The sequence below is a fragment of the Mesoplodon bidens genome (genome assembly GCF_964165515.1).
Source record: "Mesoplodon bidens genome assembly, chromosome: 2".
Classification (NCBI taxonomy): Eukaryota; Metazoa; Chordata; class Mammalia; order Artiodactyla; family Ziphiidae; genus Mesoplodon; species Mesoplodon bidens.
Window position 1 is genome coordinate 76,904,391 of NC_138177.1, and position 16,141 is coordinate 76,920,531.

The window sequence follows — 16,141 nt, forward strand, 5'->3', positions numbered from 1 at the left end:
CCTTTGGGGAGCTTGTCCTTGACTGATTTTTCTTTGTCCTGATGGGAAAAAAGAGAGAGAGAGAAAGAAGAAAAAAGAAAAACCACAAACTTCCTTTGAAAACCAGCTTGTAGACAGGGCCTGGAGCGCACGCCCTAGACTCGGCGACTCAGAAATCCCGAAGACGCTCTGAGCGACCTGGGAGCACCTGGGCTGCACCCCTGCCTGCCTGCACCCTCCTCCAGTGCCCCCCGGTCGTGGGCGTGAGTCCGGAAGTAGCCACAATCCAGCCAGGACCGCCGCTCGTAAACCTCGGTAAACCTGTATAAGCTCTGGCGTTGACAGCTGGAAGGCAGCTGGGACTGTGGCGGCGCCCCTCCCAGTACCCACCTCCGCCATCGCATTGCCAGAGTTGAACCCCCCTTCTAAGTCCTGGAACAGCACCCACTTCTGTAAGGTAAAAACTGTTTTAACCATTTCCTTCGCCTTTTCTCCTAACCCCCACTGCTCTTTTTCCTCTCCAGCTCTGGGGAGGTGACACTGGCTGTCCTTCCACCTTGGGTCTCTGTAAGTCTGGATTTCGAGAGGAGCTCAGGCAGAAGGAGTATGTAAAAGAGATGCTGCTTGGTCCCTACACTTCCTCCTTTTAATGACACCTTCCCCCTCTCCCTTGCTAGCAAGTAGACAGCGCACTGTGGTTGCCTTATTCTGAGGGGAAAATCTAAATCACTAGTTGCATGAAGATTTGGGTCAGAGTGAGAGGGAGATTGGAGTGGGACAGTCAGGCACTTGAGGGGAGAGTAAAGTTCCTGGGGAGCCAGGGCAGGGGGCACGGGTGTCTTCTTGAAGCTACATACCCGGTTTATATGCTTCTTTATATGCTTCTTCCAACTTTTGGCTATTTTACTGCCTCTGGCTATAGGGAGGGGCCAGGGCTGTTTTGACTTCCTTACCGCCACCTGAGGATAATTCCAGCTGGAGAGAAAGTGTAGGACTTGAGTTAAGAAAAGAGGAAAAGCATGAAATCCTGATTTGTTTGAGTACCTATGAGTCTCAGAGTCTCTCCTGCTCTGAAATACTCCATGCCCAACCCACCAGGCGTGCTCCCTGTAGAGTGGAACTCCTCCTTCACACTTCTGGCCCCTCTTCTGAAGACTTAGCCCACTTAGCTTTTTGCCCAGATTCTCTGAGACCCAGCTCCCTTTGGTATCCAGCTCCTGGGTTCTTTTGGCCCACTGGCCTGGCCAGCTAGTGGCCCAACTCCCGCTTAATTATTGATCATTTCTGGCATTGGACAGAAAAGCTAAGAAATAAGCGCTGTTTTTCTCCAAGCTTTAAAAAAAGTGTCCCAGGCTCTGGTTTCTGCTTCTAAGGCTCATCCTAAGTGTCATTTGGGAAGGGAGGAAAAAAGGAGAGAGAGGAAGAAAAAGCATACGGCCTGCAGGCAATTTTTGCTGCTATGATTCTAAATCAACAACAGGTAAATGAGATGCAGCTAGCATAAATTATATTTGAATCAGGAGGATGATCAATTTGGGTGACTAGGCTTATTTCCGTGACTTATCTGTTCCTCAACTTCACCCCCCAGGCTTTACCCTAGCCCTAAATTCCTGCTGGATTGCAAAAGGAAGCATAGTCTCAGGTTAGACGGAAGCAAGAGAAAAGATTTCTAACAAGTTTAATTTCTCCCCCTTTCTCACCCTGATCAAGGGGGTGAGGGGAGTAAGGAGGTTGAAGGGAGATGTTTTCCAGGGGGCAGGGTTTGTGGCTTTTTATTATCTACGATCCATGGTGTTAATTAAATGTCTATGCTTAGCGCCGGTAGAGAGCGGGTTAAACAGGTCCAGAGTTGACATCTAAAATAACCTAGATGGGAATAGATGGAAAGAACATAAGCACATGTAGAGGAGTGGAGACGGAGCATTTTTTGTTTTACAGAGATCAATAATCAGTATTTTCATATTCCATGTAGTGGGCAAGAGAGTATCTCAGGGTTTCTGCAGTTTTCGGAGCATAGAGGAATGGAGGAGACGTCGTCGCTATCCCAACTCTAGCTGTCAAGAGAAGCTTACTGGAAGAATGGGGTCGGGTGGTGTGTGTGTGTGTGTTTTGTACGTCTAATCTGAAATTACTTATCAGAACTGATCTCTGATTCAAGTCCCCAGGGCCTGCATTTCCCCTCTCCAGCCTACAGGAAGCTCCTCCCAGGATCTTTTTGTTGTGGTTTGCGATTGTGTAAATCTGGAGTTGTGAAGGTGGAGTCCTTTGAAGAGAAAGACTTCTTTCTCACCAGTGTTTCGCCTTTAGGGTCATGGTACTGACTCTCTTTATTCTTCACCCCAAGCACTATATGACTGTTCGTCTTTTTGCCCTTGGGATGAGGCAGAGAGAAGATGGCCCTAAAGATATAAGCCATGTGTGCTCAGGATGTTTCCTGAACAGCCAAGGGACAGGGTTCGGGTGGGGCAGAGGAATTACTCTCATTCTGGCTATGGTGGGATTTACTGACATGATGCCTATTACAGGGTGAGCTAAAGATCACTGTATTAATAATCATTAGTATAGTTTTAACATTTCTTTCTCCATCTCTTTTTCTTCTTTCTCCTTTTACCCGCCCTTTCTGTCTTATCTCCATTCCTTGTCTTTCCTGTTTCAGGGAAGCTGACGCCACCCAATGTCTTCAATCCCACCGGAATCATCCCCCCCAAGCCTGAAAGTCCTGTACCCTGGTTGGTCCTATCTGGTCACAGCAAGTTAGAGGTGAAAGAGCCCGGCCTGGGGCCCTTCTGTTTACCCCAAAGCTGTACTACCTGTAGCCAGGACTGGCTAACAGACGCTAACCGAGCCTTCTGCACTACATTCCTTTTCCAAGACTTTTCTGGCTCTATTTGCGTTCCAGCCCAATGATTTCCTTCTTATTGGATTGTTCTCTCTTTTGCATATCAAGCCTAGATTAAGCCAGTCCCTGAGGACATAAAGTCCTTTGGTGCCCCTCAGTTGACCCCTCCTGACCATGGAACACCATCAGCCTGAGCATCCAGTCTGTGGTGAGGCCAGGACTGCAGAAGTGGTCAGCCCTGAAAACCATGAGGTCCTGTCAGAACCCAATGAGTCCCCTCAGGACAAGGATGCCGAAGAGGCTGAGGGGGCAGCTGGAGAACAGGAGCCAGTAGATGAAGCTTTGCTGCCAGCCCAGGGCCAGGATAACCTCGAGTCCCCTCCACCTGACGCTAGCTCAAGCCAACAAGGGCCAGCCCAGGAGACACAGCCTGAGGTAGAGACAGTGGGGGCCTGCTCCTGGCCCCAAGAGCTTCCCCAGTCCCCCAGGGCCCGACAACCTGAGCTAGGCTTCTACTGTGTAAAGTGGATCCCCTGGAAGGGAGAACGGACACCCATCATCACTCAGAGCACTAACGGCCCTTGCCCTCTCATCGCCATCATGAACATCCTTTTTCTTCAGTGGAAGGTAAGAGAGAGCTTGGATGGGGGCTCAGAAAACCTTGATCATTCTGATTTTCTCAAACCAAACTTTCCAGATTATTCTTCCTATTTCTCCAGCTTGAACAAATGAGATAAGATGTTCGTAAAAACAAAACAAAACAATTATCTGTCCTACTCCTCCGTCTTCTACTGTCTAGCAAATGGGAATGCCTTGCAGTTTTCCACATTCATTCCATTGCTCCAGCTGCAAGCCTTTCTTTTCCACCACACCTGGCTGCTGGACAACCCCTTCCCTCTCCCTGCCTTTCTATGGGTTCCTCCTTCAGTGCTCCATGAAGGAAAGCACACACCTGGCTAACACTTTGATCATTCCTTGCCTCCAGGTGAAGCTGCCACCTCAGAAGGAAGTGATCACATCAGATGAGCTCATGGCCCATCTTGGTGAGTGACTGGACCTTGAAGAGGAATTACCCAAAAGCTTCCAGTACTCTCTACTCAGCCAGAAATCCAGAGTGTTGAGGGACTCCCCATGTGGGGATCTTATGTGGCAGGGAAGGTAAAAATCGGTGGGGCTTCTCTGCAATGCTGGGGAATGAAAAGGAAAAGTCAAGGTGTCAGGAATCCTGGGTCGTCACCCCAATTCTTCCTTTAGCTTTCACATGGAACCTTGCGTGTACCCTTCACCTTTGTGGGCCCATTTCTTCCTCTGAGAAACTAAGGCCCTTTGCAACTCTGAAAATCTGTGGTTCTGTGACATTACCTCCATTCTCCTGGAGAAGAGGAAGCAGCTTTTGGGACTGTTGGCGGGGTAAGCTGATAAGGAATCCTGTCTTGTAGGAGACTGCCTTCTGTCCATCAAGCCCCAGGAGAAGTCAGAAGGACTCCAGCTTAATTTTCAGCAGGTGAGGCGAAAGGTCTGTGGACATGGGGGTTTGCAGGCTTATAAGGGGACACCCGGGCTATTAAGAGAGGCCTTTCTGATGCTTCTCAGGAGGGTTCCTTGAACCATAATTTTTTTCTGCAGGAGGGGAAGGTGTATCTCTGTCCTAGAAAATATGTTCATTTACATAAGATAAAGAAGGGTTGAGACAAGGGAGGAATTTCCATTGTAAGAGAACACCAGGGAAGAAAAGCAACAAGATTAAATTTTTTTTTTCTGGAGGTGGGAGTAGAGTGGCGGGAGGGGAGGCTAGAATATCCATCATTTTCCTTTTTTTCCCAGTTTTATTGAGATTTAATTGACATATAACACTGTGTCAGGTTCTTTTTTTCCATTTTATTTTATTTTTTAAATTGAAGTATAGTTGATTTATAATATTGTGTTAGTTTCAGGTGTACAGAGTAGTGATTCAGTATTTTTTTTTTTTTTTTTGCGGTACGTGGGCCTCTCACTATTGTGGCCTCTCCCATTGTGGAGCACAGGCTCCGGACGTGCAGGCTCAGCGGCCATGGCTCACGGGCCCAGCCGCTCCGCGGCATGTGGGATCTTCCCAGACCGGGGCATGAACCCGTGTCCCCTGCATCAGCAGGCGGACTCTCAACCACTGCACCACCAGGGAAGCCTGTGATTCAGTATTTTGCACATTATATTCCATAATAGGTTAAGATACTAGGTATAATTCCATGTGCTATACAGTATATCCTTGTTGTTTACCTATAGCACTGTGTAAGTTTAAAATATACATGTGTTGATTTGATCTATCCATTTTTTTCTTTTCTACCCCAGAATGTGGACGATGCAATGACAGTGCTGCCTAAACTGGCCACAGGTCTGGATGTCAATGTGCGATTCACAGGTGTCTCTGATTTTGAGTATACACCTGAGTGCAGCGTCTTTGACCTACTAGGCATACCTCTGTACCATGGCTGGCTTGTTGATCCACAGGTGAGGGTAGGGGGCGCAAGTGAGACTCAGTCAGCTCAAGCTGAGAGAGAAGCAAAATTTTGTGTGGAGGGGTTTATGGAGGTAGGGAGTAGATTGGCTTGGGAGGGGATTAGGGTTTAGAGGCTGGATCCAGTGCAGAATTCCTTTAATTTTCACCTTTCTGGGGGGTAACATTCAAATACAAGCAAACAATATGGAAATAGGTCAATTCTTCAGACATCAAAAGTTTCAGGAAGCTTTGGTCGTAGGGTTGCAGTCCTTGTGGGCTTGCTTCACTTCCTTCCTGAAAAAGATCTCCATTTTTTTGGTACCACCCCACCCCGCTGCTCATGCAGAGTCCTGAGGCTGTGAGTGCAGTTGGGAAACTGAGTTACAACCAACTGGTAGAGAAGATCATCACCTGCAAGCACTCCAGTGACACCAACCTCGTGACAGAAGGTGACCTCCCTCCCTTCTCTTCTGTGGATCTTATGTGGAGGGAATGATGGCTCCTTAGGTTTAGTGTTTATTGTCTGTCTCCCCACCACCCTGTCCCACTAGAATGTGAGCTCCATGAGAGGGAGTTTGGGGGATTGTCTATTTAGTTCACTGACGTATCCCCCAGTACCTAGTGCGACGCGTGGCAAAAAGTACCTGCTCAGTTAGAATCTGTTGAATGAATGAATACAGCCAGGCTTCAAGGAAGCGATTTCACGAGGTGGGACTGACCCCTAGGGCTTTGACAGGGGCTCTCTGGATGATCCTACCGTGGACTTTGCATTTAAGCCCCCCGCCCCCCACCCTTTCTTGTGCCCTGCTGCCAGGCCTGATTGCAGAGCAGTTCCTGGAGACCACCGCTGCACAGCTGACCTACCATGGTCTGTGTGAGCTAACAACAGCTGCCAAGGAGGGCGAACTTAGCGTCTTTTTCCGGAACAACCACTTTAGCACTATGACTAAGCACAAGGTGAGGAGGGTTTAGGAGAGTGCTGTCATTCCCTCATGCCCTTTTCTTCTGGGTCAGTGTTTCAGTCAGGATAAGGTAGATTAAGCTGTGATAACAAATGGCCCCTGAACCCCTGTGGTTTACCACAACAAAGGTTTATTTCTTTTTTCAAAAAAATATTTATCTATTTATTTATTTTGGCTGTGCCGATCTTAGTTGCGGCACACGGGATCTTCGTTGCAGCATGCAGACTTCTTAGTTGCGGCATGCGGACTCTTAGTTGCGGCATGCATTCGGGATCTAGTTCCCCGACGAGGGATCAAACCCGAGCCCCCTGCATTGGGAGCACGGAGTCTCACCCACTGGACCACCAGGGAAGTCCCCAAAGGTTTATTTCTCACTCATGTTACACGTCCACGGCAGATTGGCTGCAGCTCTGTCCCACATCATCTTCACTTTGGGGCCCAGGCTGACAAAACAGCCTTTATCTGGAACATAGGAGGGGAAAGTGCGGGGGTGGGGAACACACTGCACGCGTGCTTTTAGTGCTTCTGCCTGGAAATGACAATGTCAGTTCTGCTAACATCTCACTGGCCAGAGCGAGCCATAAGGAGTAAGCCTGCCATCAGTGGGACAAGAAAGTGTAAATCCTCTCCCAGGAAGGGGCAGTGGAATTTTTGAACAATACTATAGTTTTCCAAAGCTAAAAATTGTCTGAGCTCTCTAGGAATTGAGTAGAAGAGGGAAAGGTCTTTGGTTCTCAAAGGATTTATCCTTATAACCATCAGGCGAGCCCAGAAAACCATGGGAAGTAGGGTAGGAAGCAGGGTCGTATGTGGGACTTTAGCCTGAGGACTCCATGCTTGACCACAGGGACCACCATACTCACACCCAGCTGACCACGACTCAGACAGCCCTTCCTTCTCCCACAGCCGCGCATATTTATAAAAGATCCACATGCTCACACTGACACGTTCCAGCTAGCACACCGATTGATTCCAATGGTCTCTGTGCATCTCAGATAGGTGCCTCTGTCACCTGTCCCACCAATGCACTTTGTCCTCCTCTTTGCAGGGTCACTTGTACCTACTGGTCACCGACCAGGGCTTTCTACAGGAGGAGCAAGTGGTGTGGGAGAGCCTGCACAACGTGGACGGAGACAGCTGTTTCTGTGACTCTGACTTTCACCTAAGTCACTCCCTAGGCAAGGGACCTGGAGCAGAACGTGGGAGTGGCTCCCCAGAAAAGCAGCGGCAGGTGGACCAGGTGTGTGGGGCCTCTGGGGAGGGTGCAGAGAACATGTCTGCCTCAGAGAGCTTCTTGCCATAGGTGCGAGCTGCCTGCATCTTATTAAATAGAGACTGTGACATATGACAGCCATGCCCCTCTCCTCTCTGTTACCTTTCGGACCATCTCAGCACTTGGTGTGTATTCTCTGGCACCAGAGGTAAAATACTTGGCTGGGGCTTCCCTGGTGGCGCAGTGGTTGAGAGTCCGCCTGCCATTGTAGGGGACACAGGTTCGTGCCCCGGTCCGGGAAGATCCCACGTGCCGCGGAGTGGCTGGGCCTGTGAGCCATGGCCGCTGAGCCTGCGCGTCCGGAGCCTGTGCTCCGCAACGGGAGAGGCCACAACAGTGAGAGGCCCGCGTACCGCAAAAAACAAAAACAAAAACAAAAAACTTGACTGTATGTGTTGCTCTGGAGGAGAAGGAGCTGGAGAATTGGAAGGATGAGGAAAGGCTGCTTTTGTTGTTGTCGTTATTTATTTATTTTTTTTTTTGGCCACACAGCTTGTGGGATCTTAGTTCCCCAACCAGGGATTGAACCCGTGCCCCCTGCCAGTGGAAGCTCAGAGTCCTAACCACTGGACCGCCAGGGAACTCCCAGGAAAGGCTGGTTTGGAAACCTAAACACAGCCTGGACATCCCTCCGCCCCAGCCTCCCTCAGCACCCCCGTTCTTTCCCCTCTCTCCAGGACTACCTGATCGCCTTGTCCCTGCAGCAGCAGCCGTTGCAAGGCACATTGGGTCTTAGTGACCTGGAGCTGGCCCAGCAACTTCAGCAAGAGGAGTACCAACAGCACCAAGCCGCCCAGCCCGCGGCAGCACGGGCCCTGTCACCGCAGGTGGGTCTGCTCCCCCTGCCCTTAGCGCTGCCCCTCCAGCGTTCCCACATCCCCGGCGTGCCACTCCTGCTTCCCCTGGTCCAGACACTTGTTATTCCTGCCATGTCTCTTCAGTTTCCCTCGGGGCCTTTCTCCTGTCTGTCCCTCTCCCCTGGGTCCCTTCCCGTCTTTCTCTCCCCACTGCCTCTCCCAATCCTGACCCTGCTTCCATCTAGAGTCTCTGTCCTGGGCTCTTCCACAGTTGATGGGTGACCAATCGTTAAATCTGATACAGGGGAGAGGAGCTGCATTTGGACGCCCAGCTGCCGAGCGTCGGCAAAGGCCGAAGCAAGAGTCCGACTGTGTCCTCCTGTAGCCCCGCTCAGTGCCAGGCTGCCTTGCCTCCGCTTGCAGAGGCTGGGCCTATTTTGCTTGCTCCCAGCTCAACTTGAGATATGCAGGGTAACTTATTTATGGAATGTTGGGGATCAGAGCAGGCAGTAAATGCCAAGGTCAGACTTGGTGACGTCTTTGCCCTCACGTGCTGCCTCCTCTTCCTCCCAGCCATCCCGGGCAACATTGGGGTTGGTGGGGTGAGGATTTCTGATTCCCAGCTCCCTTGCCCCAGAATAGTCACATTAATATACAGACTCAGGCTCCAGGGTGAGGACCCTGTCTAGAATCCATCTCCCCTACTTTCTGCTCCTGCAGGCCCATCCGTATCCATCCGTTTGTTTCAGGGTTTAATTTGGGTTTCTATCTCCATTATTTGTAATGCCTTCCTAGGGGGTTGGAAATAAAACTTCTTTCCTGAGGTCTGTAGTTTGCCTTACCCTGCAGCTATGGGGTTAAGTATTTGACTCAATTGAGGAATGCAAAAAGGGGGAGGGGGAGGTAAAAAGATGTGAGGGGTTGGCCTGTCATTTCTAATACAAGCAGCAGGGGGAGCCAAAGCGTGCTTTTTTGTTTTTTATCTGTTTTCAATAGGTCTTCTTTTGGAAGTAGTACTATAATTTGGGAGGTGGGTTTCTAAGTTCCTGCTTTGGACAGATGAATTTGGGGATTGTGCACCCTGCTAACCCAATCTTCCCATGCAGGGGAGGGGTAGCTTGATCCTCTGCTTGCTTCTCAGGTCATACAAATGGTCCTTTGCTACCTCTAACCATTTCTGACCTCATTGTGGTTCCTGGTTCTCAATTATTTTACCTGAAATTTCCTGGGGAAGAGAGATTAATGGGGGGGAGGGGAGACACCGAGGGGAGGGGGGTTGTTGACAACTGCAGTCTAGAGCCTCAAACAGGACTCCTGTTGAATATCCAAGTGCACATGAAAGGCACCTCCAGCTTCAAGGCCTCCTCCCAGCCCACGTCCTGCTCCACCCAAACTTCAATCAGGGAACACAAATGACAGTGAAGTTTGCCAAAAGAATTCAAATATCAGTGAGATGTGCTGGCCAGAATACGGATAGAATGAGTAGAGCAGAAACTATCAAAGAGATCCCATTATCACATACCCAAGACAGAGCTAGGGGACCCAGGTGCAGACATCACTTTGAGATGAGGGAAATTAAGGGCTTTAAGAGGAACTTGGAGTTCCAGACTCCACAAGAAGCTGGAACATGTGCTCAAGTGAGGGGTTATCTCATTTGGAGGCCCAGCTGGTCTGCAGGCTCAGCCATACATGGGAATCTCAGATTCTTGAAGGTCATGTGGGGATGAGGTCTCAAAGGTCTTCAGCCCTGCACAGGGCTAGTAGGGCTGACCGGCAGTTCCCTTTCACTGCATTCTGCAGACAAGAAAGTCAAGTATTAGAAAGACCCACCACCACTATGGCTTAGGTACTCTGTCCTCTCCCTCGTGCTGGCCCAGAGCTTGTGTGGTGCCTGGAGTCCTGCACTAAATTCACCAAAGACCCATGAGTTCTCCAAGACATGACTATGCTCCACTGTGTGCAGTGTGGAGGTTAGGGGTGAAGGTCCGGTGCTCCAGGTTAAGAACCAGCGAAGTCTCACCTGGAGGGAAGAGTAGAGGGACTTCCCAAATTTCTTTTTGAACTCAGCTCGGATACTTAGAAGATCAGTCTCACTTCGAGAAATAAGGATGCGCATCAGGACTTGGTAATTGTCTCAGTTTCCTGGTAGAGGAAGAAACAGAATGTGGATGTGGTGGTAGTGACATTCTCACAGAGTAGGGATTGGGCCGCATGGTGAATTATTCTAGGGAGTGTTGGTGAGGAGAGAGTCAAGGAAAAGAGAAATATGCATTATGTAAGGGTAAAAGTTATCTTTGTCCATCCTCATAGGAGATGATGTGGCAGGAAAGATCGGTTGCTGTGGGGAATATTACTGGAATATTACTTGTTCCATCCACGTCTTTCCTGGCCCTGCCACTAGCTTAGAGCCTCGCTCCAAGGGCAGGTACTCAAGAAAAGATAGAGGAGACTTGCTACCTATAAAGACTTACAGCATGAGGGACTTCCCTAGTGGCGCAGTGGTTAGGAATCCGCCTGCCAGTGCAGGGGACACGGGTTCGAGCCCTGGTCTGGGAAGATCCCACGTGCCACAGAGCAACTAAGCCCATGAGCCACAACTCCTGAGCCCACATGTCACAACTACTGAAGCCCGCACACCTAGAGCCCATGCTCCACAACAGGAGAAGCCACTGCAATGAGAAGCCCGCGCTCCACAGTGAAGAGTAGCCCCCGCTCTCCACAACCAGAGAAAGACTGCATGCAGCAACACTCAATGCAGCCAAAAAAAAAAAAAAAGATTTACAGCATGAAATCCAGAAAGACTGTTTTTAACTTACAAGTTCAAGAAAGTCCAAGGAGGATACACCCACCCTGTCCCTAAACTGAGTTTATGGGGCTCTGATAGGGAGCAGGGTCATGTGACTTCCCATTCTGATCCTGACCTACCAGGGTCCTCTTGTTATCCTCATCTTTATACATCAGTTTCTCCTGGTTGGACCCCTGGGGTTCAGCATCACTGTCCTTCTCTCATACCTGCACCAGGCCTCTTGCCTTTTGGTTAAAGATGGTAATGGAGGGTTCAGTTTAGAAATAATAGAGATATAGTACATATTCAAATCATGAGCTATAACTGATTATAATAAAATATTTTAGGGACTTCCCTGGTGGTCCAGTGGTTAAGACTCTACAATCCCAATGCAGGGGGCCCAGGTTCGACCCCTGGTCAGGGAACTAGATCCTGCATGCTGTAACTAAGACCCAGTGCAGCCAAATAAATGAATAAATATGTTTTTAAAAAAAGAAAGAAATGTTAAAAAAAATTTTTTTTTTGTTGCAAAAAACCCGTTTGTGTCATGAGCTGTGCACTGGTGCTGTCATCATTTCCTATTATCCTCTTTTTCAGAGTTATCTCAGTCACTTGACTCCTGAGACCCTTCCCAGAACTGTCTGAAACCTACACTTAGGGCAACCCCACAGATCATAAACTCCCACAAAGAAACAAAAAAAAAATGATGAAGTGAATACAGGATGCTATATTTTATTTGGACTCATTCATTACCTAATTGTCAGTGGGCCTGATGGCTACTCTTTGTTTTGTTTTTTCTTTTTGCACTTTAAATTAAATTAAATTAATTAATTTATGTTTTGGCTGTGGCTTGTGGGATTTTAGTTCCCTGACCAGGGATGCAACCCAGGCCCTCAGCAGTGAGAACACAGAGCCCTAACCACTGGACCGCCAGGGAATTCCCTGATGGCTACTCTTTTGAATTCCATGTATCATTGTTTTTATGTTGTGATGAAGACTGCCAAATGCTTCCCAGTATCCATTCTTCCCTTCTTCCAACTCTTGTTACTCCATAGTTATAGAATTGGGGTAGGAGTCACTCATTAACTGAATATTCTCAATGGTGTACAAGTACCCTCTACACCAAACCTATATCAAACATAATTCTTGTCTTGTTACTTGAGAATATATTTAGCATCTCATACTGCCCTAGGATCTTTATAACGAACCTTCATTTTATGGTTCAGATTGGTCTGAATTTGTCCTGAATCAGCTGTCATTTAAAAGTCATTTTTCTGAATAAATATTCATCACAATTATGTTTTCACATTTCTCTCATTAAAGAATAGTTTGGAAGTGTCTTGATTGAGTTTTTCCTTTTCAAAAATTTTTTTTCAGAAAAATAGGCCTGTATTATTTTTTGACTCGTACTTCTAAGATAAATCTGGCATTTACATCCAAGAGTCTAGGTCCTGTAATCCAAATACTCTACAATCATTTACTGCTGTGGTATAAGTTTGTTTTTATGACAGGAATTTAGATAACCACAACTCTTCAAATGAATCTTAGTGTTAACTCATTTTAATAGTACAGGCTTTATTGGATGAGTACAGTAATCTACTGTCAAAATGGAAATCTCTGGATGATAAAATAAATGCTTCTATGTACTGTCTTGAATAGCTGTTAACAGGCATGATGGTTTCTCAACCAGTATAAAAAAGCTATTCCATCTTCAAATTTTTGGTGAGCTTTTTTATTTATAAGTTTTGGGGGAGAGTTGTACTAGGAGACCTAGCTCAACGAGCACAATGACTGGATTCTGTTTATGAAATTACTCAAACCAAGATCGCCATTTTAAGTTTGGATAATACGGAACAAAGTCTGACCAGTGTGGAGAAAGGTGGTCTTGGGTGCCAAGAGTAGGCTATAGCTTATAGGATAGACCAACACCTATGATATAGACCAGGAGTTGATACGTGGCAGTTACATGTCCTATAGGATCATTATGTGTATTGTAGGAGACTAGGTGACTTAATAACTGTGTGACCTTGGGCAAGGTATTTAACCTCTCTGTACTTCAGTTTTTTCATCTATAAAACAAGGATGTTAGTGTGGATGTGAGGATTCACTGAAATGTGTAATGTGCTCGGCATAGGCCCTGGCACACAAGGAGCCCCTAAGAAATGGTGGCTCTTTTGTTATTTTTTCTAGTGTTATCACCATCCTCATTCTGGCAACTGAATCCATATCTGTATTTGGCCACCTAGACATTAACTGGGCAAAAATTTTAGCTCTGGTGTCCTGGTGAGTCAACTAACCTATCTCTAACCACAGCTCACTCCTCTACTCTTGACAAGACAATTTGTAAACCTAGGAAAAGAGAGCTGCTCTATGTTTACAAAATAGTATGATATTGTTACATTAGCAGCAGTGTGAAACTTCCTCTCTCTTGCCCAGGAGATACTCTATTGAGTATCGTCAGTTCCTTCTTCCGGGCTCCTTCTCAGTCTACAGACTGGTTTCTAAAAGGTAATATGCCCAAGTGCAGAGGGAAGGGGCTCACCTTGGCCTGCAATGGCCCTTGGCAGCCTCTGCACATCCTTGTCTTTACTGAAGCTCAAGAAGGTTCTGAGGGTGCCCCAAGCTGCAGTCTGTAAGAGCACGGGGGTACCAGAGTCTGCCCGTTCCCCAGTGCCCCGGCCAGACCTTGGGCATGGCCTCAGGGCCAGCTCTCCCTTTCCTATTCCCCGTCCCACCCCGCAGCCCCTGTGTTGATGTAAAAAAAAAAAAAAAAAAGATTCCTACAGTCCCAGCAGCGCCTACCTTGTTGGCAAGGCCCAGGTGGCTGAGGATCTCCTGAGCCAGGGATAGTCCCATATTCCCGCTGGTCACAGACATGGTGCGACTGGATGCCCTGGGGGGAGGGACACAGGAGCCAATTCAGGGGAATGTCCCAGCCTTTCTGGGCCGCTTTATGACCCCAGGTCTGGGAGCCTGGACTCCCTTTACCCATTCCTTTCCCTTGTTGCAGAAAAAAAGAACAACCTGCTTGGCAGGTTTGGGAGCCCAAGTGGAGGGTAAGAGGGGAGCCTCCACCTTCCCCACCACTCACCATCCTTCCGGAAGCAAGTTTGATCAGGGATGCTGCTAGAACTAGCACCAAACAAACCCTCCCAGACTCTAGGGTTGGTCCCAAGGCTCCCCAGCCCTTGGTCTGAGGTGGATGATCCCCTTCTGAGGTCACCTCCCTTCTTTCCATGGCCTGGCTGGGTGTTCCTGGGGCAGTGTAAGGGAGGCAGGCGAGGAGAGGCAGCAGGATGAAGTATGTGGGGCGGGAGATAACAGCATTTTCCCCCACCTTCAGCCCCAGCCTCCAAGTAAGCCCCACGCCCTGCCCACAGAGCTTCCACCACTGTGAGCCTTTCACCCTCGGAGTCTCCAGCTGGGATCTTTAGGTCAGCAGGTGCAATCTCTGAGCTGACATGAGTATGTGTTCTTGTGGGTACACGGGTGCCTGCAGAAGGAAGCAGGCACTCATGTTAGAAAAGGAAAACTCCTTTCTCCCTCCCTCAAGTGATCAACAAGTTCCTCCCTCCACCCCCAGCTGCAGCATGAGAGCCCAGGTCCAGTGCTTACCCGGAGGTGCTGGGGGCGAAGTGGGTGTCCTCAGAGCCTGGTGGCGTACCGTGTATGGGCACCAGCTCCTGTGTGGCCTGGTACAGGAGAGGGTGTGTGTGCAGCCCAAGCTGAACAGCCAGTCAGATGACCTCTCCAGCAGACCAGTCTAGCTATCCTCTCAGGCTCTGGCCCCTCCCAAATGTGGGAGAGGACCAGACTGTACTGGGTCCCACATGCCAACACCTCCCTACCCAGCATCTCTCCTCCCAGGAACTGGCCTTAACCCATGCGGAGAACTCTGCTGGCCTCTCAGCAGCTCAGCCCCGACACAGGAGGCTTTGTGCACTGCCGTCCCGGTGGGGCCAGGTGGGACCACAGAAGCCCAGTCTCTAAGTCCAGCTTCTGACCTGGCTCTGCCTCTGACTCCAGCTCCCTGGGTGGGGGGGGGCAGGTCAGACAGGCTCCAGGCTGATTTGGAGGCTGGTACGGAAAAACCTGTTGGGGCACATACCAGCAGGGCACCCCAGCCTGCATCCCAGAGGGGTATTAGAGCAGTAGCGAGTGGGAGTGATTGGAAGAGAGTAGTAGAGCGAGTGACGGGGGACGGGACTGTGTAAATCTTCAGGGAAGGAAGGGCAAAGGTATTCCGGGGATAGGAGCAGATCAGAGTCAAGAGAGAAAAACGCACAGGGTGTTCCCTGTGGGCAGAAGCACTGTGCTTCCAAAAGGCAACAGGGAGATGAAAGAGGCTCCCTGGGTCCCTGGGTCTTAGATTGCTTGTGTTGCCTTTTGGCTGCCAGGGCTGTTTTAGCTGCAGGTGATGCAACCCCAGCAGCTGGGCTGGAGGCTGTCTGTGCACAGAGCAGCAGGTAAACAGTCTTGGGGAGCCTGAGGGGCCCCTGAGCAGACAATTACTCGAATCTCACAGCCAACTCCCTAGGGTCTGGGAGCAGTCTCCTTCCTGCTGCCCTAGACAGGTCTGCTGGGGGCTGGGCACAGAAGCCAGAGAGAACTGTCTCCACTCCTCTGCCACTCTCCCACCCTGGGAAGGTCCTCACTTGTTTTCTGAGGAGGGACCAGCAGCTCTTCCTCAGAGCAGACCAGGCCTAAGGAGATGCTATAAAGGGAGACTTCCATGGTGGCAATCACTGCTTCTCACTTTTCTCTCCTGTTAAAGTGGAAAACACGCACCAATTTTTGCTGGAGAATGTGGGTTCAGTCCCAGCTCTGCCACTTGTTACGTTCTGCAACCTCAGCTAGTCACTTCAGGTCTCCATCATGTCTCCGTTTCTTTTTCTTGTTTTTGGCCATGCCATGCGGCATGCGGGATCTTCCCTGACGAGGGATCGAATCTGTGCCCCCTGCGTTGGGTTCGCAGAGTCTTAACCATTGGATCGCCAGGAAAATCCCTCTGTTTTCTTTTCTTTTTTTTT

At 49.1% G+C, this 16,141-nt stretch overlaps 2 protein-coding genes across 2 annotated transcripts; one reads left to right on the top strand and one right to left on the bottom strand.

Annotated features, from left to right (window-relative positions):
- The first annotated feature begins 306 nt into the window (after window positions 1–306).
- MINDY1 (MINDY lysine 48 deubiquitinase 1) lies at window positions 307–9,149 on the top strand. Its single transcript, XM_081255164.1, has 10 exons — window positions 307–436; window positions 2,636–3,445; window positions 3,804–3,861; window positions 4,258–4,322; window positions 5,147–5,305; window positions 5,641–5,743; window positions 6,109–6,251; window positions 7,305–7,496; window positions 8,207–8,356; window positions 8,631–9,149. The coding sequence occupies exons 2-10, from the start codon at window positions 2,993–2,995 to the stop codon at window positions 8,709–8,711; spliced, it is 1,404 nt and encodes a 467-aa protein (XP_081111290.1). The 5' UTR covers window positions 307–436; window positions 2,636–2,992; the 3' UTR covers window positions 8,712–9,149.
- A 99-nt stretch (window positions 9,150–9,248) lies between these two features.
- ANXA9 (annexin A9) lies at window positions 9,249–14,812 on the bottom strand. Its single transcript, XM_081258345.1, is given in 8 exon segments — window positions 9,249–10,120; window positions 10,347–10,459; window positions 10,462–10,468; window positions 10,692–10,783; window positions 13,654–13,741; window positions 13,914–14,004; window positions 14,449–14,604; window positions 14,727–14,812. Coding segments are annotated over 6 exon segments (438 nt in total). The 5' UTR covers window positions 13,989–14,004; window positions 14,449–14,604; window positions 14,727–14,812; the 3' UTR covers window positions 9,249–10,057.
- Between the last annotated feature and the right edge of the window lie 1,329 nt (window positions 14,813–16,141).

Coding starts and splice junctions, on each gene's coding strand:
- MINDY1 (XM_081255164.1), top strand. CDS start 2,993: ATGGAACACCATCAGCCTGAGCATCCAGTCTGTGGTGAGGCCAGGACT. Junction 4,323..5,146: donor TCCAGCTTAATTTTCAGCAG/GTGAGGCGAAAG, acceptor TTTCTACCCCAG/AATGTGGACGATGCAATGAC. Junction 5,306..5,640: donor GCTGGCTTGTTGATCCACAG/GTGAGGGTAGGG, acceptor CTGCTCATGCAG/AGTCCTGAGGCTGTGAGTGC.